Source organism: Trichoderma virens, assembly GCF_000170995.1.
Source record: "Trichoderma virens Gv29-8 chromosome Unknown TRIVIscaffold_89, whole genome shotgun sequence".
Lineage (NCBI taxonomy): Eukaryota > Fungi > Ascomycota > Sordariomycetes > Hypocreales > Hypocreaceae > Trichoderma > Trichoderma virens.
In genome coordinates this window covers 692,690-716,182 of record NW_014013660.1, presented here as the reverse complement: position 1 = coordinate 716,182, position 23,493 = coordinate 692,690, and the positions used below count along the sequence as shown (strand labels likewise).

General features: G+C 51.5%; 7 protein-coding genes across 7 annotated transcripts; 2 read left to right on the top strand and 5 right to left on the bottom strand.

The window, feature by feature from the left end:
* Positions 1 to 811: 811 nt before the first annotated feature.
* On the top strand, positions 812 to 1,471 carry TRIVIDRAFT_41674 (uncharacterized protein; the record flags this gene model as incomplete). The annotated part of the gene is made up of 1 exon (XM_014095841.1): positions 812 to 1,471. The coding sequence occupies one exon, from the start codon at positions 812 to 814 to the stop codon at positions 1,469 to 1,471; it is 660 nt and encodes a 219-aa protein (XP_013951316.1).
* A 357-nt stretch (positions 1,472 to 1,828) lies between these two features.
* TRIVIDRAFT_57142 (uncharacterized protein) lies at positions 1,829 to 4,880 on the bottom strand (the record flags this gene model as incomplete). The annotated part of the gene is made up of 3 exons (XM_014095840.1): positions 1,829 to 1,913; positions 1,980 to 4,578; positions 4,667 to 4,880. The coding sequence occupies 3 exons, from the start codon at positions 4,878 to 4,880 to the stop codon at positions 1,829 to 1,831; spliced, it is 2,898 nt and encodes a 965-aa protein (XP_013951315.1).
* A 912-nt stretch (positions 4,881 to 5,792) lies between these two features.
* Positions 5,793 to 7,270, bottom strand: TRIVIDRAFT_42428 (uncharacterized protein; the record flags this gene model as incomplete). The annotated part of the gene is made up of 2 exons (XM_014095839.1): positions 5,793 to 6,855; positions 6,963 to 7,270. 2 exons carry the CDS (start codon positions 7,268 to 7,270, stop codon positions 5,793 to 5,795), a joined length of 1,371 nt encoding a protein of 456 aa, XP_013951314.1.
* Positions 7,271 to 10,806: 3,536 nt separating this feature from the next.
* On the bottom strand, positions 10,807 to 12,469 carry TRIVIDRAFT_42145 (uncharacterized protein; the record flags this gene model as incomplete). Its single annotated transcript, XM_014095838.1, has 4 exons — positions 10,807 to 11,191; positions 11,251 to 11,794; positions 11,886 to 12,282; positions 12,344 to 12,469. The coding sequence occupies 4 exons, from the start codon at positions 12,467 to 12,469 to the stop codon at positions 10,807 to 10,809; spliced, it is 1,452 nt and encodes a 483-aa protein (XP_013951313.1).
* Positions 12,470 to 14,086: 1,617 nt separating this feature from the next.
* Positions 14,087 to 15,837, bottom strand: TRIVIDRAFT_41568 (uncharacterized protein; the record flags this gene model as incomplete). Its single annotated transcript, XM_014095837.1, has 2 exons — positions 14,087 to 15,365; positions 15,419 to 15,837. The coding sequence occupies 2 exons, from the start codon at positions 15,835 to 15,837 to the stop codon at positions 14,087 to 14,089; spliced, it is 1,698 nt and encodes a 565-aa protein (XP_013951312.1).
* Positions 15,838 to 16,182: 345 nt separating this feature from the next.
* Positions 16,183 to 18,759, top strand: TRIVIDRAFT_195114 (uncharacterized protein; the record flags this gene model as incomplete). The annotated part of the gene is made up of 4 exons (XM_014095836.1): positions 16,183 to 16,196; positions 16,291 to 16,427; positions 16,496 to 18,013; positions 18,065 to 18,759. The coding sequence occupies 4 exons, from the start codon at positions 16,183 to 16,185 to the stop codon at positions 18,757 to 18,759; spliced, it is 2,364 nt and encodes a 787-aa protein (XP_013951311.1).
* A 166-nt stretch (positions 18,760 to 18,925) lies between these two features.
* TRIVIDRAFT_75749 (uncharacterized protein) lies at positions 18,926 to 20,452 on the bottom strand (the record flags this gene model as incomplete). Its single annotated transcript, XM_014095835.1, has 2 exons — positions 18,926 to 20,168; positions 20,250 to 20,452. The coding sequence occupies 2 exons, from the start codon at positions 20,412 to 20,414 to the stop codon at positions 19,500 to 19,502; spliced, it is 834 nt and encodes a 277-aa protein (XP_013951310.1).
* Positions 20,453 to 23,493: the final 3,041 nt, after the last annotated feature.

The following is a 23,493-nucleotide window of genomic DNA, read 5'->3' as shown; positions in this document are numbered from 1 at the left end:
TTCTTTCACACGCGTTCACCGAAGGTTCTAAGCCCAGGAAGGAAAGTCACTTGAAAAGAACGCATCAATTAAACTCAGGGTTGACATCCCCGTTGCCGCACATCCCACATTGTCCAATGGCATCGCCGTGCCTGACAGGTCATTAACCTAAACAGGCAAAAGACAAGACCCGAACAAGGGTCTCTCTTCTAATCCTTTCGACATATCCTTGAGGCAATCGATTCCATCTACCGACTATAACGGGCCCATTGGCTTATGGTGTGTTTTTTTTCCTTCTATGAATAGAATGGAAAAAGGAGATGTCCGTTTACGTACATTGTAGGGCCAGTGCATGAAACAATATGTTGGAGACTGTCGTGAGTAATGTCTCCCGCAGGATTCATCCTCTCGGCCAACCTGGCAAGGAGGTTTGCGCAATGCATCGGATCTCAACCCCCCGTCCCAACACATTCAAGGACTCACAGCCACGAACAAGCCTATCCTATGACAGGCAGTAAGATTGTCACATTCCAACTTGATCGATTCCGGTGATGCATGCAATGGACTAGTGAGCACTAAAGCAAGCAACTCCATAATGTTATGCTTGGCCAAGAGGGGAGGGCGTAGGGTGATCTTCATTTTTGTTTCCTCCGAAGTAGCTATTTCGTGAGGCAGGAAAAGACATATAAGATCCGACCAGTTCCTCCTCGTAAGCCCCTTTTTGGAATATCATCATCAGGCAACAAGAACAACTTGTCACTGCTTCTTGACAAGACCACACTCCTTTTAAGACCACACTCCTTTTTTAAGAAAACAAACTCATTTCTTCGAGATGCCTTCCTTCCTTAGCATCGTCGGCCTTGCAGCCGCTGCCGCCTCTTCTGTCTCGGCCGGTGTTCTCCCTCGTGCCAACACCGCCTCCGTTACTCCCCACGAGCAATACTCGTCTTCCGTCGGCGTCCTCGGCTGCCTCATCAACACCAACCGTGTTGCCTACTGGCCCAGCTCTGTCGACTGCAACAACATCTGCGTCGAGCTCACCTACCAGGGTCGCAGCCTCACTGTCCTTAAGATCGATCAATCTGGCGGAGCCTACGACATCTCCTACGATGCCTGGAACCAGCTCATCTTCGGCCAGCCTGCCACCGTACAGCCTCAACAGGGCGGTGGTGTCAGCGTTCAGTGGCAGTACGTCGACAACAGCCGCTGCAGCGATCTCCTGCACAACGGAAAGCTTCCTCTTTCTGCTGCCAACAGCATGAACTACGTTGCCAGCTGCCTCAACCAGCCCAACTCGTGGGTTGCCAAGAACTACGAGCTCATCAACCTTCTCGACCCCGTGTGCCACTGGGGCTGGAATGAAGTCTGCAACCTCAACCTCAAAGTGAGCAACCAGGCCAGCTGCCCTCACCAGCTCGGTGACCCTCACCCCAGCGGATTGACTGTCAACAACATCCAGTATGGCACTGGTAAGATCGTCGCCGCTCTCTAAGCAGTCTGGGTGATGTACATTTTCAGCTAGCATTGAGTTCCCTTAATGCATTGCTGTATATTGGTGATCTCAACGGGGAGGAGGGGTGTGATCATCTGAGAAATACTCTTTGGTGAAATATTTTGTATATAGCAATACGCACTTTTCTTACTTCAATAGTACATAGTCTTACACACATGCCTGCTTATCTCTCTTGAACTTTTTGACGCACTCCACCGCAGCTAACACGCAAGCGACTCGAGGAAGAAAGAAGTCACTGTATCCCAAACAAAATGTATTTATCGCTAATAAGTTTTATGATTGTCAGGTTGGGGTATCTACAGTTCTATATGTCCCACCAAGTATATTATGCCCACCTCATAATGCCCACTCATCAGGGTTATCATCCCGCGTGATAAACGGCTCGTCTATTCTCTTGATGGCAAAATCGCTACATAGAATGCTATAAAACTGGTTAGCAATGTGAAATAGGAAGGTGTCAATGCAAATAAAGAAGAGCGAGACTCACCATGCTGACGCCACCAAAGCATCAAGCTCAGCCACAACGGCTTCCCGCTGCGTTCCGCTCACAAGACCCTTGTGGATTTGCATCTGGAGTTCCTTGATTCGGTTTGACTTGGCAACACCAGCTTGCTCCAACACTTTCCGTCCCATACAGTCCGAGTGGAAAGAGTGTTGGCAAGGGAAGACGAAGAATTGTCTGCTCAGCAAGGGGAGCCCACACACATAGCACTTCTCACCAGGCTCCACGATGGCGTATCTGTGATCCAGAGCAGCAATGTCCAGCTTAATATTTGTCGCCGTCTGCGAAGATTCATCCATTTCTTTCTTCAAATTGTCAATATTTCGGCTATAGTCTTCCAGGGCTTCGCAGATCTCCTCTTTGAAGTCATCGATGACTACAAAGTCGGGGAAGAACGGAATTAGGTCTTCGATCCTTAGCAAGTCGCATCTCTTCAGGAATTCGATAGCGGTTTTGATGCCGTCAGACTGAGAAATGACTCTCCGCGCAACAGCTAGCCATAGTCTTTTTCGCAGTTGGGGATTTGACATTGGTCTATCAGCGATAACCGCAGCTAGCTCAACCTCGTTATGGGAGAGCGCTAGGTCAACTGCCTGAAGATATTGTTCCATACTGGTATATATATGAACGCATGACAGTGTTCGATGGTGGTGGATACACTGACGCAAAGCAAAGTCGGAATCGTATCGAGGCTCGTCACCCTGTGCCTGAAGATAGGATAGCAGCCCTGACTCGTCTTTGGAGGGGTGTGAGGCATAGATGGACACGAGCGTGTTGTGAACTGCTGCGTCCGTCGAATTGAGCTGGTAAACTACGTAGTTGAGATACCTTATGGCCTGGTTCTGGGCTGTTGCTTCACCAGAAAAGCCACGGTGATATTCTAACAAGGCCGGAATCAGTCGTCGCGGGTTGAGATCCGAGTGTCTCATGAGAATATCCACTGTATCTTGGGCAACGTGTGACATTAAGACAGTGCTGTATCGATAAAAGACCTCCACATCTGTCTGCTTTTTTAGGACATTGAGCGCCTCAGTCCATCTCTCTCGTTGTACCCAGTAAGATAAGACGTAGTTGTAGTCATTGATAGCATTCGCGAAGTAGAGAAGCTCTTCTTCTCTGCCATGACTGCTAATCACATCGTACACCGTCTTGTGGTCGAGATCACTTTTGTACTTGTTAACAAAATCCTGAAATTCCTTCTTCGCTGAGAGGATCAATTTTCTGGATTCTGCAGGATTCATTTTTTCCGACAGATCTGCATGGGTGATGATGGCATCGTCGAGGGAGTTCAGCTTGGCCATGAAGATCTCGACCAGCCAGCTCGCAATCATTATTCTTTGCATGACGGCAGACTTTTTGGTCGTGCCTAGTTTAGTGAGTAGAAAGATACGCAGCGCATCTGGCTGGTTGCTGTCAATCAGCTTGAGCGCTATTTCCTCAAAAGGCTTGTTGCTCCGGCCGTATATCATGGCAGCTTCGCTCCAATGGCCTTTGGTAGAAAGGTAGTCGCCAAATGCCGCAGAAACAGTCTCCCTCTGGATTTGCGAGCGGGCCTGTTGAAGAGCTGGTTCAAACTGTTGCGTTTCCATCATAATTTTCCAAATGTTCCGATCTTCGTCGCGCACCACAATCTCAAAGATCTCTTCGGAAGTGAATAGCCAAAAGGTGTTCTTTTGAGAATCTACCGAAAATCCGATAGGCTTCTGGCCAGCAGAAAGCACATCGTGCTCGGATACCATTTCTCCGGTAAGGCGATTGGTAGTAATAACACGGCCACCAACCAGATTCACAATGTGCCACTGAGTGAGAGCAATGGCATCAATGGTCTCGGTAGACGGTTTCCGCTTGCTCCCGGACCCCTGTGTGACAATTTGAGCTCTTGGGAGCATCTTGGACTCGGCAAAGACTTTGGAACCTAGCGCAGAATCCGTAGGTGAGTTCAGTAATTTCCCATGATAGACACCATGCGACGATAGCCATGCATATGCTCGATCCGGCACATCGTCATCATGAGGGCTGGTATCAAGCGGATCGGGAGACACGACGAAGGTGGAGCTCGCCCCCGAAGTGACTCTTGAAAGCTCGTGGATGACGGGTTGTTCCGTCTCAAACATCCTGGTATAAATAGAGCCGCTGCCATCGTAGCCATGGCTAATTCTGCCAACGAGGTGGAACAGCCTGCTCTGCGTAGCAATCATGACCCTCCGCAAGTCGGTCTTGCCATGTAGGTTATCCACCCAGAGGCCTGTGATGGGTCCGTCAGGGAGCTTATGCAAATTCTTTAGATGCTTTACTTCCTTCTTGTAGAACTCGTTGGACGTTTCTATGAAAGCCTCGTAGATGTTGCCGTCTGCGGCGCCGATGAGGATCTCTCTCGTAGAGGCGGTTGGCAGGGATGGGTTCCATGCTATGCTATCGATCAAGACGCCACGCAATTTTGTGAGAAGCCTAGGCTGCTTGGACTGCGAATGTAGGTAATAATTCTCCCCAAGTGATGTGCAGACCAGGAGATGCGACGCCGTGGGATCGAGGAACATGCGTCGAATAATACCGATTTCGGACGGCTTCTTTGGTAGGTCAATGTCTGCGCCAAACAGTGCAGGTCAGCCAAAATGCTCTCCCTTGTTCCCGCTTCGCTCCCACCCCCAACAAGATCCTCCGGGTAGGCTCACCGTCAATATCTTCGGGTCGGTTCAGGTCGATGCGCAGAATCCGGCCATTGGACAGGGCTAGGATGATGACATTGTTGGCAACCTGTGCGGCTGCAAAATCGGCCGCTATGGAGAACTGCAGCTGTACTCGCTCGATGGTGAAGATTGGCAGGTCGCCGGTCTCCGGGTCTGCGGCCTCGGCGGCGACGAATCCGTCGTTGGGATCAAGCGACATGGCGTCGGCTTCTCAAGCAGGCATGCTCGCGCGGGGCTTGGACAAGGCGAAGTCCTGCTTCTCTGTCGCCAGAAGCAAAGACAAGCGCAAGCTGCTCCCACAAGAGGCGATCGGAATGAGAGACGGGAGGCTGTAAGGCTGAAGGGAAGCTTGGTCGGAGCTCGAGGCTGGTGATGGCGGAGAAGAGTTGAATCACCAGGCTGCGTCACTGGCAGCTCAACAGCCCTTGAGCTCTAATTCGCCAGCAGAAAGCGGTGGAGGAGGGAGCTACAGATGGCACTAAGCCGTTGTTGCTTTAGGGAGGTACGGGAGTACTTCCAGAGCCACAGGCTCAAGTTAGAAGACGGGATGTAAATTCCTGCCCGTGCATGTACTTATTGGATGCAATTCATGTTTTCCATTCATCCATTACTCTAACGCCCTCTTATCCAAAAAAAAAAAATTATCAAGATGGCATGTAACCATACACAAGTTCACATGTCGGTTAAAACAAAGTGGTAGGCTACAGGTACTCTTCAGCAGCTTGGTGCCTTAGTACCTTGGGTATGTCAACTCTCCGACTCTCCTGTCCCTCGATTCCCCGCCTCCAACCTATGTACAACCTCGGGGAATATGGGATATCTCAGCAAGGAATTACACAATAAAATAAGGGCCAGGGGGGGGCTCTATTTTAGTCGCTATCCAGCCGAGAAAAAGAAAGCCAAAATAAATGATTCGTGGGCCAAAGAAACCTATCATCTGGCCATGGTTGTGAAAAAGGATATCCCTTTTGGCAAAATGGAAACAAGGATTCAAAAACGCTTGCTTGCGGTCGAGTTCGTTGTGTTCATTAAAATTCGTCATTGTAAATAGCATCATGTCGCTGTCGCGTGTCTGTTTGATAACAGGAAAACCAGGGTCCCTGTTTCAGATTCAATTTGTACCAATCGGTATGGCATCGCGCAAAGGACGAAGCCCTGTTAGGTCGTCACCTGGTTGAGTCACCTCGCCCTGTCTAGACTCAGGCTCCGGAGTTCCTCCCTCCTTCCGAGGCCGCAAGCTAAGGGGCTCTTCTGCCGGCCAAGCGGCATTTGTTCTGGGTGCTTGAAGAGGTTTCCGCGCTATGACGAGGCGAAGCTTGATAACAAGATCCTTTGCGGCGGCATTTCTCGATAGATTAGCCATTTCCCTAGCTACCTGCTCGCAGACGGCCTTGCACTCCTCGGGGTCCCACCCCATGTGTTCGGTGAGAAGACGCAAAGCTGAGGGCTCAACGCCATCTATCAGAGCCATTAACCAAAGCCTGTCGACCGACGGCTCACCAAACACCATGGGAAGCGAATATTCCATCACTCTAACATCCACGAAGCCCGCGTCTATGAGATGCCCCGCATCCAGGTGATCCATGGACAGCTTTCGTCCTGCCAGCTCCGCAGCTTCGTGGATATCCTTGACCAGCGTATGGATGGGGGATTCGGGCGGGAAGTGGTCGATACAAACAAGGCCATCAAACCCGTCAAAGTCAATCACCTCTATCCAACCTCCGGGCTTCAGCGAATAGTAGGCGCAGTCGTAAACGAAACCCCAATCGCGGAATGACCCCGCCAGCCAGCGCATGTGGATCATGTCATAGTGGTCCGGCGGCCGGTCCCAGTCTTCAGCATCCTCGATTTCGAAAAACACATTGACGGGGACGCTCTCGGTCTCCGCAATGGCGGATATGTCGGTGCCTACAACTTCGCATTCCGGAAACATCTCGGCCATCCTGATGGCCCAATCTCCAGTGCCGGTCCCAACATCAAGAATATGCGTCGGCGGCTCCTCAAGCGGGGCAAGAGTTAGTTCTCCATCGAAAATGTGGAGGAAAACCTGATGCAGCAAAGTCACACGCAGCTGCTCAAGCTCATCGTTTGGCATGAAATAATCGCGACAATACCTACGGCCATGGAGCTCACGATAGTCTAGGTCCATGGTCCATAGAGACCGAGTTGACGCTCTTTTGTTTGATAGTTAGCACCTGTTGAGTCAAACAGCCAAATAGTCGCACCAGCAATTCACTTGAAAATAGTATTTGGAGGGGGCAAGAGCACAATGGCCACTTACAGGTCTGAACCCATCGCTTGCGAATCCCCCGTCACAAATTGGCCGCCTCCTAATCTATAGGTGCTCATTGCGCCGCGGGGAAGCTGGCTGGCCGGGTAAAGAGAGGCTACCTCAAATTCGTCTTCGTCTTCGTCTTCCACATGGTCAGTCTCGCGGCCCATCTCGTCTCTTTCCTCCTGGCTGGCCTTGATGGTCTGATGGTCATCGTTTGCATCATCGGTGTTGTGTGACTGAGAATCGCGGGTAGATGTCTTTTGCGGCCCTTGTTGACGAGTCCCCTTGCGACTTTTTCGCTTCTTTGATACCATCTTTCGTAATGTGCGTTATAGGACTGCGGAGCACAACAAGAAGTTGCAGTGTGATTGGTTCGGACAGGAGAGTTTATCGAGAATGGACGGCCGCGAAGGTTGAATTAGAAAACATGATACTGGGCATCCAGTACAGGCAACAAGGGACAGGCGTAGATGTCCCAGTCGGATCAACGAGAAAAGAGCGATTGCATGTCCCGTCAACATGTGGTTTCGTTCGACTAGAAGAGAATGCAAAAACGAGAGGCAAAGTAAGACGGAATTAAGCCAAAAGAACGAGTGACTGCTGCACGGACAACTGGAGAGGGGGGCTGGCTGATGGACGATGAAGAGGCTGAACGAAACCAACACAACAAAGTTGAAGCTGCAAAAGATGAGAGCAAAGAGAGGATAGAAGAAGAAGGCCGGCCAGCACAAGCCGCCTGGAATGGAACGAGGCCTCAAAAGCACTCGCTTCGCACACAAGCCTCGACGAAGAGAAAAAGTTAAAGGTTTGGTACAGAGGCAAAAGGTGCACGAGAGAAGCATGAAGACAAGTTGAGACAGTCGATCAATTTCCTGAGTGGGCCGCCAGGCGAGGATGCAGCACTGTGGGCTCGCTGTGGGTTCGGCGGGCACAGCGGGTTGGGAGGGCCCGGAGCGCGCCACGGAGGGGTCTTCCAGGGCACTAGGACACTAGCAAGGCGCTGGCAGCGGCTGCACGAGGCAATCCCGGCCCTGCTAGCAGCCTGCGCCTACACTACGGCTGTGATCCACGAAGCCGGCCAGGGGAGTAGCGCGTGTCATATCCGTCAGCCATGGATGCATCGGATGAGATCCTGGGATGGACTCTGTATTCCATCCGTTTCCTTTACGAGCTCATCCATTCAGAGCTGCAGACATATGCGAAGAATTCTAGAATTAGCAGTCGTATGCTTGGCGTTAAGAGCAAGATACGCTGTTGCTACATCCCATTTGATCCAATCCTTATTGATTGTGCTGAGAGTTACCCAGTTAGATTGATCAGGAATCGCGGGGAGAAGGAATACATGTCGTCTTGCTTTCTCATCTTGTCTCCCCTTCGTTTTCCGAAAATAGAGCAAACACAAGAAAAGGCAAAGAATAGAATAGATGACCTAAAACAAGGGGAAATGGTAAAATGGTAAAAGAACAAGGCCGAGAAAAAGGAAGCTAAAAAAGTACCCTCTCTTCGCTTGGCTGGCGCTGTGGTGGCCAAATTCCAACGTTCTGGGCGCTTTGGTGGAACTAGCAGCACAACTCTGTTTGATTAGCTGCGCCACATTGCGGACATGGCGCGGCCACTTCGGGAACGACAGGGTTAGGGTTCAATGACAGCTTCCCAGAGTGCTGCCTGCACTTTGACAATGACAACAACAAGGGCTCTTGATCGAATAAGCATGTGTCCACTTCCTCTATCGCAACAGCACTCGGCAGCGGCTGGCATTTGAAACACAAAGCGCTCATGCACGAGTTGCAGCGCAATTCGCTCGCAATTTGTTTCCCGCTGCGTGGTGAGATGAGCACCTCAGCATGTCGCCATCCCCCTGCTCGCTTCGTCAAATCGCAGCGCAGCAATGCATCTGCAGAACCGGGAACAGGGCACCGGGCTGACCAACATGCCACACCCGCAGCCAGCCAACGGGCTTCGACCCGGAAAAGAGAGGCCAAGGAAGCCAGAAGCGTCAAACACTGGGCACCGAACAGGCGAATCAGCATCTGCAACGCCTGCCTGGTATCCATACCTGCATATACCTATGGAGCAGTGCATGTGCAGTATGCACTCGTACATATACAAAGGTGCCTCTTTGAGGCCAGCTCGTCTCGAGTATAGGCATGGAGGAGTGCCAGTACTCATACAAATCCAGACTGGTAACCGTCATCTTACGTGTATTTGCACGGCCATCCACAGTCCGTCAGCGTCACGACCCGACAGCTTGGGCCCATTGGCATGAAGGAATGGCCTGAATGAGTCCGTGCCGCACCAAAGTCGCCCAATACGGGGTTACATCTTGGTTTCAGGAGCCATACCGAGTCTGTGCATATGCGAACAAGTCCTGCTTGTGCGGACGCAGGCAGCAGGTAATAATAGCCGGTCCGGTAGCAGGTACGTATAGCTTCCAGTTCATCCATCTTCAGTGTTTGCTTTCCACTCTTTTCTGGTTTCATCATCTAACCAACCGCGCATAAATGATCACATCATGGGAGAGCCAACCAAAGATATGTCTCCGTACGGCCAACAATAGAAGCTCCAAATCGACCATCGCATGCTTCAACTATCCTATACGTCAGAACAAAACAGTGGTAGCAAGCCGCTCGATACTGTCCGGACGCCGATATGAGTGATATCTTTATATTAAAAGAAGCACTGTCACATAACTCTTTGAGCCTCTTCTCCACCATCAGCACCAACTCCCAGCCCAAAGCTCTCCAGTTGCGCATACCTAGGCTTTCTAAGCAACCATGGCCCGCTGCCCTCGCTTACTCGTACTTGTACTTGTGTATCCAAGCTTTTCAACATCCATATTACCCAGAGCAACCCCCCGTCCAACACAATACTGGGGTCGAGCCATCTCGCTGGGACGCTCGTAACAGAGCACTGCTGCCATGTGATGCCCTCTTGCTACGGGCATTTGTACTGCCGGACAAAATGACTGAAGAATCCGTCTTGGAAAGGGCGATTTCTCCTAAGTGTGTCACAGATAGAGATAATTCAACATGCTTTCACAGGAAACCTGCGAGCACATGCAGGTAGGTGCAAATCCGCCGACCCCAATGTCGCTCTGCCTCGTACTTTGTATGAACAATAAGTCGATTGGGCTACACAAGTATTATTGGTCGCAGGCCGATCGGATCTTAACTCCGGCTCCTCCATTGACTGCTCCGTGGTCAGTGGCATTACGAGGGCAAAGGACGAATTAATATTTCTGTTTTAGTCCGTGCCTAGTGCTAGCACTCGGACATTTTGCTTCACACGGCTGGTGCTAAGGGCGAATGTGAGCGGGTAGGATTTCCGCTGCGCCTTGTCCCGTTCGCGAAAGCAACCTCTTTTGTACGACGCCAGCAACCGCGGCTAAGTTCAATGCGCATCATACGTGTATCGGTCAGCAGCTTGTCATGACAGAACCTTGTGCTGCTTATTCGGACCGGAATTGCCCGCCAGCCAGGCAGGGCTGCCATGCGAGAGTCCGCGACACTGACGGCGGAAAACGTGGGAGTTTGGCGCCATTGCATCCACTTCCCGGTCAGTAAGGGGCCGTCGCAAACGCATGCGATGCAAATGCATGCAAAAGCTTATTTTGAGACCTCAAAGGCACCCATGATGCTCTCTAGAAAGAAAGGGCCACTCTGCCACGTCAAGATAATACTACGCTGTCATCTCCAAACGGGCCACATATGCCGGAATTCACTCTGGATTGCTGAATTCAACACATAGTAAACCAAAAACGAAAGGTAGTCATTAAAGCGCATACAGCAGAGATTCGTCATAAAAACATAAGTTCTTTGGCATGAAAAGCAACATTATGCCATCCCCCGCATTAATAAACATACACAAAATTCGGATTCTCCTTATCCGTCATATCCACAAACGCCGTGGCGTTCAATTCACCAGCAATAAGTTCACCGCGGTCCTCCAGCTCTGCTCGGAGCTTCTCTTTGCGCTTGTTCTCCCAGATGAAGGCGTATCGGAAGACAAAAAAGAGCGCGAGCTCAATGCAGTTGGCAACAAGGAGAGAGCCAATGCCCAGGTGGTATGAGGGTGCCTGGTTGGCTTTGTAGAAGAAGGGGCCAGCGATATTGCCAATGCAAGCGCCGAACCAGATCATGCCGGAGACAATCATCTTCTTGGACTGGCCGCCTGTGTTGGATGTGATGAGGGATAGTGAGATGACGAATGACGCCTGGTATGAACCGGTGAGGTAGCTATTTGGAGTCACACATTAGTCGGTGATGTGAAAGTCAGGTCGACAGGATGGACTTACAAGCAAATCAGTCTTCCTACGTATGCGTCGTTTGGAGCAAGCAGGAATCCGAGCGCGCCCGCAATCGTGGGCAACATGAACAGAGCGCAGACAAGCGTACGGCAGTTGTTTGGCATGAACTTGTTTGCCAAAGCACCCAACCCAATCCAAATCACCACCAAAACACCCTGCGGAATGCCCAGCAGAGCTGTATGCAGGGTATCAAAATTCAATCCCTTGATGACCAGAGTAGAGAAGTTGGAAATGCCGCCATTTGGAATGTTGGACACAAAACCAAGCAGAGTGAAGAGCCAAGTCTTGTAATCCAGGTACGCCTCCTTGATTTGCTTCCAGTTGATCTTGTTCTGCTCTACACCCGTCTGGTTGCGTCGCATGCGGGCAATCATGAGCAGCTTTTCGTCATGGCTAAAGCCCCAGATCGTTCGAGGAGAGTTGGGGAGACAGAGGAAGAGGCAGATTCCCCAAACTGCGCAAAAAGCACCGACGATGATGAATTCGTAGCGCCATGAGGGCAAAGAGCTCTTAATTTGACCGATACCGTATCCTGCAGGAGATCAATCATATTAGCACCACAGCCTTATATCTAACAACATTCTCCACCCCAAAGACTCCATATCGAAGATGCCATCACTCACCAATGAGACCACCACCCGCAACACCAATTCCATTAAACGCATACCAAGCCGAAATGCGTGACGGCTGCTCCGCTCTCGTATAATACATCGACGTGATAAGCATAAACGCTGGGTCTGCAATGGCTTCAAACGCTCCGGACAAGACTCTCAGGGCGAGCAATCCCTCGAGATTCTTCACTGCCGCTTGGCACATGAGCAGGGCACCCCACATGAAAATGTTGAAGGCAAGATAATATGCAGGCGGGCTGCGCTGCATGAGAAGGTTGGACGGGATGGCCCAGATCAGCCATCCAAAGTAAAAGCTACTAGACAGCCATGAGTAGTCGTCTCCCACAAGCTTTAGGTCGTCTTTGATGCCAAAGATGGCGGCGTAGGAGAGGGTTGTTTTGTCGACATACTATGCCACAGTTAATCCCCCCTCATCATAACCAAATGGCCATTGTCCGATGGAAGCTCACATAAAAGAAGTAGCAAATGCCTAGCAAGGGCAAGATGCGCATATCCAGCTTGCGCAACAGTCGCTTCTCGTCAGCTTGGTCGATGGCCTCGTCATTGGGATACCGCTCCAGGGCCTCTAGGTACATCTCATGCACCGGGCGGTCAGTGACCGCGGCCACGACTGTCTTGAGATCCTTCTCAACATGTTCGACATCGTCCAAATCCTTTGCAGGAGAAGGGGGAGGATAGGCGGCCTCGTTTGATTCAGTGGCCATGATTTCGGATATCTATTTTGGAGTCAAGACCGCTGCACAAAAGGATCGGCATAGAATCAGAGAACCCACAGGTTCACCCTGGGGGACAGCTTCCCCGTTATATATCACGGGAGCTGCATTCCAAACACACTGCATCCCCCTCTCTCCTCATCATGCAACACGAACCGCCCAATAATGGCGTCGGCAGACCGAGAACCGAGCATAACTACCGCTAGTGAGCATGGTTTGTGGGGGTAAGAAAAGTCGGGGAGCTGGGCTAAACGCGTACGAGGGGTTCCATTTGTGGGGGAAGACACATGGAGGAGGCAAATGCTATTGAATTCCCAGGCATAACGTGGGGTCTTCCCCAGAGTCCTACTTCCTGGGGAGAAGCGGCAGTCTCTGATTCGTTCTGTCGGTAATATCTATCCAAGTGGCGTCGACATCACGCTTCATATCCGGTTTACCTCCATCCCGCTTGGCACCGCTAGATTGCGCCTTTCCAGGTCCACAACCATGGCTTCGTTCACCAGCCAGCCAGAACGTTTACCCGCTCTTCTGGGCGCAAAAGGGAGCAATTCGTGGAAAATGGCCCGCTCAGGCCTTGTTCTTTGTCCATATTTTCTCCGGTGGCGCTCAATGGTTTTCCATTAACGGCAACTTTGTTCTGGCTAGCTCCAGCTTATATATACGGCTCTTTGCTCTCGTCGGACAGGTGCCGATAGAAGGCGTTTTTGACATTATCCACAAACCCGCCATGGGTTGGCTTTTGCGACGCCGCGTTTCCCCATCATGACTCGTATTTGATGCTTCTCTCATGTGACGCACGTGGGATTCCCATGACCGGTATTCGGAATCGTTGCTTCTCAGCTCCCTTTTTAGCGACTTTCAGGACCCGCCAAGGTGGTATTCGATTCTGGGGGGATGAGATCAATGACAAACTAAGTCCTTGCGGGGGAAGGAGGTTGGGATGAGAGAAATAACTGGGCTACACAATGTTAATCACTGAGATCCTTCGAAGGCGCTATATGGGTTTCCTGAACATTGATGGGAAATGGTCCTCTCCATCCCGAATCTGATGGCTACATCGGTAACAACGACGACTATCATCGCAAATACACCACGAAACGTATCGACCCAGCCTCTCCAACTATACGAAATACAGCCGCAAGAAAGCAGAGTAAGAAAAATTAGTAAAGGTGCAAAACCAATTTGGGCAAGGAAACTAGGCCACGACGTCTAACGCCAGTCTATTCTTGGTAGTCATTCATAAGATCTAGATCATGTACTTCATGACAAAAGATGCAAAAGAAAAGAAAAAGGTATAGTCGCTAACTCCCCATCATTTTCGTCCATCTATTGGGCATACAGCGCTAGCTTCTGGAGCGATGCTTCGTTTTGGAATTTCCGCAAATCGAAACTCATTCGTTTTGGAAGGACTAACAGAGAGAGTCGCTCCAATCTCGTCCAGGTGGCGCATGAGCAAGGCCGCTAAAAAAAAGAAATGCTTCACACGTTGCCCCAAGCTCCTAGTGTCCAGTTGGTATGATGGCCTCCGCTGCCGCGAATAAAGCCTCCTGCGCCCATACTCTGTCGTTGTTGTGCCTTGACGTCGATTTCGTTCGGACGCGTCGCGCCATTGGCTCCCTGCTGCAGCCACAGTTCGCGGTCTACCGTGGCCATGGCGGGGATTTTGAGTTGGGAAACCAAGCTTGCTCCAGCCCAGGGCCCAAGGGTATGAAGAGTGCGGAATTCGCCCTGCATTTGCGAAATCTGCGGCCGATGGCGTGCTACCTTTGCCTCGATGGGATCTGAGATGTCGGACTGTGAAGCTATCGAGCTTGGCCGTGAAGATTCCTGTTCTTCTCCGAGGTCAGACGCGGTCGCTGTTGAGCTGACTGATCTAGCGATGCTCGCTCTTCGATCAGAAAATTGGCTGTTTCGTGATTCTTCCACATGCTTTCCAGAGACATTAGCCCACCCTTTCCGCTTTACCATGCTTGTGACCTCCTCCATAATGCGCCCCTTGATGCCCAGAATGTTTGAGCAGCCGCCCGTGAAGACAATGCGAGGCATACATATAGCTCTCACATCCATTGGTAGCTGTAGCAGATGGCGATAAATGAGTAGATGAACCGGGAAATCCTCATCATCAAACTCTGTCGGCGCAACTGACAAAGCAAAGAATGTATCGTCACACACGTCAGCAAGCTTATCAAACGACACTTCAACCGTCCTGGGTGGGTTGATGGATCTCAGCGGGATGCTTGCCACGCTGTTTTGCAGAGAGTGTTCGGGCTCGGGCTCCGACTCGTCCTGCTCCTCCACTGTGTCCAGCTGCTGTGACTGTCTTTGGGCCGGCTTGTGTGCCTGAGGTGATTTTGATGCCGGCGGCCGACACCACATCAGACGACACATGATATCCTCGCACTCGGCAAAGCTAATGACCCGTGCACCGTCGTCTTCCTCCTTGCCAGTCAAGAGCTTCTGAAGAAGCTCGTAGAGTCGATCGTTGAGATATCTGCCTCCCCTTACACTGCGCGTGCATTTGACCTCCCGGTACTCATACACACTGGTGACTACCGTCTCAGCCCATCCCATGTCGACGACCAGTCCTGAGCGGATTCCAGCCGCCACAACAGACATGGAGGCCGTGGACATGAGAGAGATCATTGGTGTTTGAAAGCCCTTGAACAAGAGGTCCAGTACAGTAGACAAGATTGGAATCGGCACTCCAGAGTCAAGAACGAGGCCTGCTCTTCTTGGCCGAGAGTCAATCAGCAAACACCTAGAAGGAGTGTCAACATCAGCGTCCCTCAGTGAAGCCCAGCTCACGCTCACCTTCCAAACGCATCTCTCAGCAGACGATCCAGCTTGTCGTAAACAAGCCCCAGATCGACCTCTCTCAGGTCGTACCGCCATAACTCATGATCCTTATTCCCCGACTGGAGGTCAACATCCCCAGCCGGCTGCCAATCCCTGAAATCTCCAGCCCGTCGCTGGTCCTGCGGCCCACATGTGAGCACCGCCTTGGGCTGGTTGTCCCCCGCGAATCCGGCCCGGACAAACCTTGAGCCAATCTGGATAATCAGAAAGTCGTCATCCGCTCTAATCGTAGCAGGCGAGCCGTATGTGTTTGAGATTGTTCGCGGAGGCGTATGTGGCGTTGTGCCTGACCCAGCCTGCTCCTGGAGAATTGGGGCTGAGCGGATGCTGGCCACGCTACGATGAGCCAGCGCCGGCCCCGTGCCAGAGGACATGGCCCCTACGGCGGCTATAGCAGATGCTCTTCAGTGGCTGTGAGTGATATTGAAGGGAGAGGCTCTATGTGCAGTGAGTTACGGTTGCTTGGGTCTCCTTTTCCTGGTCCATGAGCGAATCACGATGCCCGAATCGCAATTCAATCGCTCTCTTAGAGTGTCTGAGCCTGTCCTATGAAAATAGGCGGGTGTTGCTAGCGCCGATCCACCGATATCGATAAGGCACCCCGGCCGAGCCCAATGTTTTTGGTTCTGTCGTCACGGCTTCAGCAAGTAAACATCACCATCATCCGCCGTTTCTCAGCTCATGACAGGGCCGAGGGTGGGAGCTGCTAGAGGGCATCAATGGGGATCAAAGGGTAAGTACCTCCTTTTTTCTTCTTTTTTCTTTTTGTCTTCTTCGTTCTCTTTTGAAGTCTCCGCATTGTTTAATAGAAGTCTCACGCTCTGTAGGATTTATCGAGAGCTAGGCCCAGGCAAGAGGATCTCACTGTCCAAGCTTGCATCCGACAGCTTCGCCGAGCACAATCGACCCTACCGTCTCGCCATTGACATTGCCATCTGGCAGTTCCAAAATCAGGCTGCTCGTGGTAAGTTTGCAAAGCCTCATAATAGCCAGCTTTATGCAAGTTTCCGTCTAACATGTTGGTTCAATCAGGTGGCACCAACCCCGCCATCCGAACGCTCTTCTACCGACTCGTCCGTCTTCTGGGCACGCCGATCCAGCCAATCTTTGTTTTCGATGGCCCGAATAAGCCTAAGTTCAAACGTCATAGGCGGTCCGGCAGGGGCGATGGATTCGCAGCGGCTCACGCAAAGAGGCTGATTCGACTCTTTGGGTTCGTGGTCCACGATGCACCCGGCGAGGCCGAAGCCGAATGCGCCTTTCTACAGAAGAACGGCATCGTCGATGCGGTGCTGAGTGAAGATGTGGACACAATCATGTTTGGATGCACACGAACGCTGCGGAACTGGTCGGCTGAGGGCAAGGCCGGAAAGCCAACCCACGTCTCCATGTACGACGTCGAGGATTTGAACATGGCCAACCTTGGTCTCGATCGAGAAGGGATGGTGTTGGTTGCCCTTATGAGCGGCGGCGACTATATCCCTGAGGGAGTGCCCGGCTGTGGACCAAAGGTGGCATGCGAGGCTGCCAAGGCAGGCTTTGGGAAGTCTCTGTGTCAGCTTCGGGCCTCGGATACAGAAGGTCTCCGCCAATGGAAAGAGTCATTGAGACACGAGCTTCAGACAAATGAAAGCAAGTACTTTCGCACTCGCCACAAGGCTCTGGTCATTCCAGAGGATTTCCCCAGTGTAGAAGTGCTTCGCTATTACACTCATCCTGTGGTGTCTCCGGAATCCACACTGGAAGTTGTCAGGCAAAGGTTGAATGAAACCAGGGAAATCCAGCTGGATGGTCTGAGAGAGTTTACTAGGGAGACATTTAACTGGGATTTCCGCATCGGTGCAATCAAGTTCATCCGTGTGCTCAGCGAGGGCCTGTTTGTAAATCGCATTCACCAGGACGGCATTAACGGGGACTCTTTCGTCAAGAAAATATCAGCGCGCCGGAGCCATTTCAGCACAGACGGCACGCCCGAACTACGACTCGCTTATATTCCCGAAGAAATTGTGCCCATCGATATCTCAAATGAGGTTGAAGAAGAAATCACATATGCTCGGAGCGGCCTGGCTCTCAATAGCGACGACGAGTTTGCAACGGCTCCAGACAGTGTTGAGGATCTCCAGGGCGGCAGTGGAAAGACGTTTGACATTACAAAGCCAGAACTCACCTGGGTTCTAGAAGAAGTGGCGAGGAGGTTTGCACCAAGAGCTATCCAAGCTTGGGAAGAAGGGATCCAGGCGAAAACAAAACGGAAGCCAACTAAAAAGAAAGCAACAACATCGAAGGCGAAAAAGGTTGACACGATGCCTCATGGGGCTCTCGATAGCTTCGTTCGCATCACCAAGGCGGTGGAAACACAGGAGAAAGCTACCAGCAGCGGTGCTTTCGACGCGAACAAGGATGACATGGAGGCTAGTGAGCTCAGTGAATCATCAGAAGTGTCTCTCCCTCCTCTCCCGCGACCAAGCCAATTGCTCCGACCACAAACACCGCCATCACTACGGAAGCCCAGTAAGCAACCCACGCCCAACGCACCTCCTAGCTTGGACGGTTGGACAATAACCAGCTCACCAGACTCAACTAGACGTCATGACGATGCAGGAGTTTTCGAAGCTATCGTCATTTCGTCCAGCCCTGCCGGCAGCGCATCGCCACCTTCACGGTCTTTGCCGTCATCGCCAATTGCAGCCACCTCCTCACATCATGGTGATGAGGTTCCCAGGTCAATACGGTCGGTTCGTGCGGCTGGTGCTACATCGCGGGTAAGAGGTGAACACGATACACCGACTTCTTCAATAACGAAACCAAAGCAAAAGACATCGTCCCTCCACAAGACGTCTCAAGGAGCAACAAAGCTAAAGCAGATGTCAATGGACATGTTTACACAAAAACTTCCCGAGACGGATCGCCCTGGATCGTCCAAGAGCAGCATATACAACCCAAACTCCAGCCGAGAGAACGCTACTACACGACTGACGAACAGGGAAATTGAGATTATACCATCCAGCAGCCCCGAAGCGCCACATACATCGCGTCCTACAACAAGCAAAGAAAGGGCCCTCTCTCCTCCGCCACAACACGCTGACAGTCCCACTCCCGCGCCAGCAAAGAGACTATATATCCCTAGTAACACCGGCTTCTTTGTGGAAGTTGAAGTCGACGAAGACGAGTATGAAGAGAGACTCGCACGAGAAGTACAATCGCTTCAAGCTCGTGGCATCGCAGCTAGTGTTGTTAGGCGGAGCGATGTATCTTTTATCGATCTGACGGGAGGGGATGACGCTACCAACAGTTAAAATAGCATTATACGATCTAGGATATTGGCGTTGTTGCATTTTTTGATATGGATATGAAGGAACGTTATTGCATAGTATATACCACATGCTAGAGTTGATGTCTTGAAGTCTTGTAATCATCTAATGGGAGTCATGTTCACTTTATTCACGGAGGTCTTTGTTCTTTCGAATAATATTATATCAGTCTATGAGCCTATATTGCTAGCTCTCCATTAATCCTATTGTGCTACTGCATGTAGCCATACTGCGCTTTTGAACCCTCCAATTATCGTCGACGTAACATGAAAATAATTGGCCTAATTTTTTTCGTTCATCGTCCTAAGGATCCCTCTATATTCAAGAGTATCTCTTCTTGTCGACTCGAAATGTCCCCTCGATCCAGCTTCGGGTCCTAGTTACCTACTCCCTGCTTCGTCGCGGCAGGGTTTGCGGTGGTGCATGTAGCATCATATTCCATCGATGCTTCCTTTCTGCATAACAGCAGGCCCATCACTTTATCCTCCTCTCTCCCTTTGCGCCCAATGCTTCTTATATATATACATATTCCGGGTTCGAAGCTGAGAGAGATTGGTGTCCCATCCGAGGGATGCCCTATACGTGATGCCTGAGAATCTGTTGCGTATCGTGACATGTCGTATATACATATACTTATTCTTATTCAGCGGTGTTGTTTCCGGTGTTCTTCGTGATATCGAGTCTCTTGCATAGTATCTCTTGGTTCAAGCTGGCAGCAAGAACTTTCAACCAGTCGTGCTGGGAAGCTCACTCAAGGGTACAATCTTCCATGCAGGCGGTTCCCAGGATGGATACAGCTGTGCAATGCTCTGCATAGCCGTCTGGATCTGCCTGGTCATGCGCTCGTGCACTACAGCTTCAACGGCGTTGATTTCATCTTCCCACGGCACGAAGATGAGCTCCTCCAGCCCCTTCATGCGCATGCAAATCTGCTTCAGCAGCTCCAGAGTGAAGCTCGCAGCCGTCAGGGAATTGTACGTGTCGCCAATCCAGAACAAGGCATCACTGATGGCCAAGCGGCGCACGCTCGCAAGCTCTGCCGGATCACACAGCGTCATGCACGTGTGAAACTGCGAGTCTGCGGCCATGAAGCCCTCGCGAGGACCAAAGTACATGATATCGATGCTAAAGTTGAAAAAGATCTGGCCAGAGCCTCGAAAGAAGCCAAAGCTGGGGCGGTATGTCTTGAGAGCTTCGGCGCGGGATTCGGCGCTGGCGTGGAGGCTGGCTGGGATGGGAGTCGGCGATGTGCACCCAGTGTTCGCGCTTCGTGGGTTGGGCTTGGAGATGGACGAGATATCGCTGCCGCATTGGATGGAGACGAGGCGTGGGCTGGGGCGGCTCAATGCCCAGATCTTCAAACGCAGTTCTGCGGGAAGCTTATCGAAGGAGCGCTAGACACGAGATGAGGTGTTAGCTACGAAGTTTGTCTGTGATGAGGCAGGATGAGGAGGAAGCAAAGGCATTGGACGTACAAACGAGCCAAGCTGCTGCTGCATTGCAGGCTTGTGAGAGGGAGTCTGAGAGAGGCTCTGAGAAGGAACCTTGTTGAAGAGTCGGGGCTTTGTGACGACCGAAGATCTGGTCTTGCGAGGAGAGGAGGAGGCACGAGAGCGCGCTGATGTCGGTCGGATCGCCATTGCTGCTGCTGGTGGAGGAAGATGTCGATATGTGCCGAGTTCGGTGGGAGGGCTGCGTGACTGTATGTATAAGAAACACTAAGGCAATGCCACTTATATGTATGCCCCAGATCAAAAGCCGGGGGTTATGCAGAATGGAGGACCCTTGGCACGGGTGGTTCCTTGTTCTGCCGTGCCTTGAAGCTCTGCCGAATCTTATAAGAGCCAAGCAAGGTACGTATCGTGGCAGCGAACTCGAACCTGAGCGAGCAAGGAAATAAGGTTCGTGTGGCGTCAAGGATGAAGCTGCTCTCAAGCTCTGTAGCGTTGTGCCTAGTTGAACTAGGTAGTAGTACTTGTGGGCTTTCAACAAGATGGATACGCAAGTGTCCCCGTTTCCCTTCTCCGACTCTGCCAGGAGGGGGTTCGACAGGACGAGGTACGAGGACCTGGGTAATTGCTGGACCCAATGAGGTAGTTGGTACCTGGAAGTCCTAATATAAAAGTGGGAGCTTGATGTACAAGCAGCCAACGATGTCAAGGGCGTGGGTCAGAAAGGGTGTTTGTTTATATGAGGAGGTCTGAGCTTGCGGGGGGAGAAGCAGAGAATGGCACAAGCTTCAGCGATTTGAGGACGAGGCACTCTATGGCTATATATGATTTCCACTCAGCTCTTGATAGAATTGAAAAGGGTTCAGCTCGTCATAATGAGCAGCCAGGCGAGCACAGAGAAAAAAAAAGAAAGGAAGAAACCCGGGCTGCGAGGGGTTCATGTTCACTGCAAGGCTTGACAGCGACTCTATGTACGGAGTACCCACCATCGTCATCCGCGGCAGGCTGGCCTCATTACGCAGGTTGACACTTTTTTTTTTTTTCCTCTTTTCCCTTTTCTCCCCTTGGCGTCGCCGGATCTCTTCTCTTCCGGCAAGCCAAGGCAGGGCTCTCCTCGCCCCGGGCTGCATACCGAGCATGGTCGACATTGCATCAGTTCGGGTGACCGGGGGGGATGGAGGGACCGTGTGGGTACCTTGGAGGTAGCTAGATGCCAATTTCTGGCTGCTCTCCGCTCGATAGACTACAGGCAGTAAACAAATCCAGTACAATGCGAGGAAAGGAACCCAGGCGACATGGGGGGTGGCAGATGAACAAAAAGCCACAGCGACTCTGTATAGTGTGCCAATGTGCTTTGGTGGCAGCGGGACGTGAAATTTGGCAGACAGCACAAACAGGTCGCTCGATCGCCGTGGCAGGTCCAAGGATGGAGGAATCGGATTTTGCAAGCGCCCATCGAGAAAAAGAAGTGGCAATCTTTTGGCCTTTCCCACCCCCCCTTGCCATGTCTCAGACGGGCTGAAGGCGACCCTGGATCGGGCAAGGCGAGAGGCGCGACGCGGCGTGGCGGCATGCGGGCAGGGAACGAATGCATTGCCCGGATTTGGAAAAGGTCTGAGACCTGTCAAGTTGAGGTTGTGTCAAGGCAAGGGGAGGGATTGAAGAAGAGGAGGAGGGCATGATCAGGTTGGCAAGTTGTTTCACCCATAAGGCGGGCAGACAGAGAGACTGAGGCTTGTTCACAAGGTGTAAGCTGCTCAAGCAAGCTGTGGGCCTAGAGTATGATACGTCACTGCGAATGCCATCCAGACAAGTGGCGTACAAGTAGTTATGGGTATTCATCTTAGTATACCAACAGCGGAAATACTACATGTATACTAGGTAGGTAGACGTGGAGAAGACTCGACTCTGGAGGCACAACAACCACTTACGTATCAGCACACATCCATGCTATCACCATACAGTAGCTCCTCACCTGCCCAATCGCACAGAATCAAGGCAGAAAGGAATAAAAAGGTTTCGCACTCTGGCCAATGACAACTTCTGTATTTCCAGCGCATCGGTGACGGGCTGCCTAACCCCCGACCGGCCACAATCTGTGTCTTACTCTGGACTGTACGAAGAGGACGAGCAAGATGAGCAGCCAGGGGATGCCAAATCCAGTGATGTGCAAAATTGCTTGCGGCCTAGCCAGGTGGATCTTGACGGCCCAAGAGTTGGTGACCCCTGCACGGCTGTGGACTGGGACGAGGGGCCGTTTAGCCTACATGGGGCCTGAACGGGAGAGGAGGTGGTTGTACGGAGTGCAGACAGATAGGTAGGCAGGGAGGTCTTGGCGGACGAAGTGGCATGGATATTATTATACGTGCAAGTAAGGATTCATCTTGAAGGGTTTACAGTAGACATGGAAGAGCAATCATCAGCAAGCAAATCTCGACGCAAGCACTTCGCGTCCAAGCTGGCACGCACGCTGCAATGCACATCAGACTGCCTGCCAACAGCATCAGGCTCTGGGCACCTTGATGTCCCCCTGTGGCGTTTTACCGTCACGATAGTACATGTATCCCGTGTTACCAACGCGTCAAGCATTGACCTGTGAGTACCGCATCGTGCTAGTAACAAGCCATACTCGTACGTGTACTCGTACACAGCAGGTGAGACATCAGAAATCTCAGCAACGCCGAGTACACGTCCGCGCTATACTCGCACACCAACAAGAAGGGCTGAGATTCGAGACCCTTTTGCATGAAATGACGAAGCAAGAAGAAGAAAAAAAAAAAGACCTCCTCTTCTCTATTTTGGGGCATTTTGTCCGCCTGTGTCCTCGTTCTCCGCCATGATGCTACCTCGACACCAGGTCGCGGGATCCTGACTCGACGTCAAGGTTTAAGACACGCATGACCGCCCGCGCAGGCCATTTTTCCCACCCATTGAGGGGAACTTTTTGGAGGCTGAGGTGGGATGGGGGATTGGAGGGTCTAGATTTGTGTAATTACGAGTGCAAGTTATGCTGTGGGGTGCATATGTCAAAACGACTTGGCGATTGCCGTGTAAAAGAAGAAGAAACTACTGGGGCGTCGTGGGAGGAATGTCGCCTGCTCACACCGAGAGGACCAGAGCTCTCGTTTCTCCATAGTTCCTGTTGCTTGTTGCCACTGTATTGCTTAGTGTATATAACTCTATGCAAGTAATGCTCCGTAGCTATGCAAGCTCGTACAAATATGTACAGCTAGTACTCCGTACAGCTAGATTAATACAATACGACGCT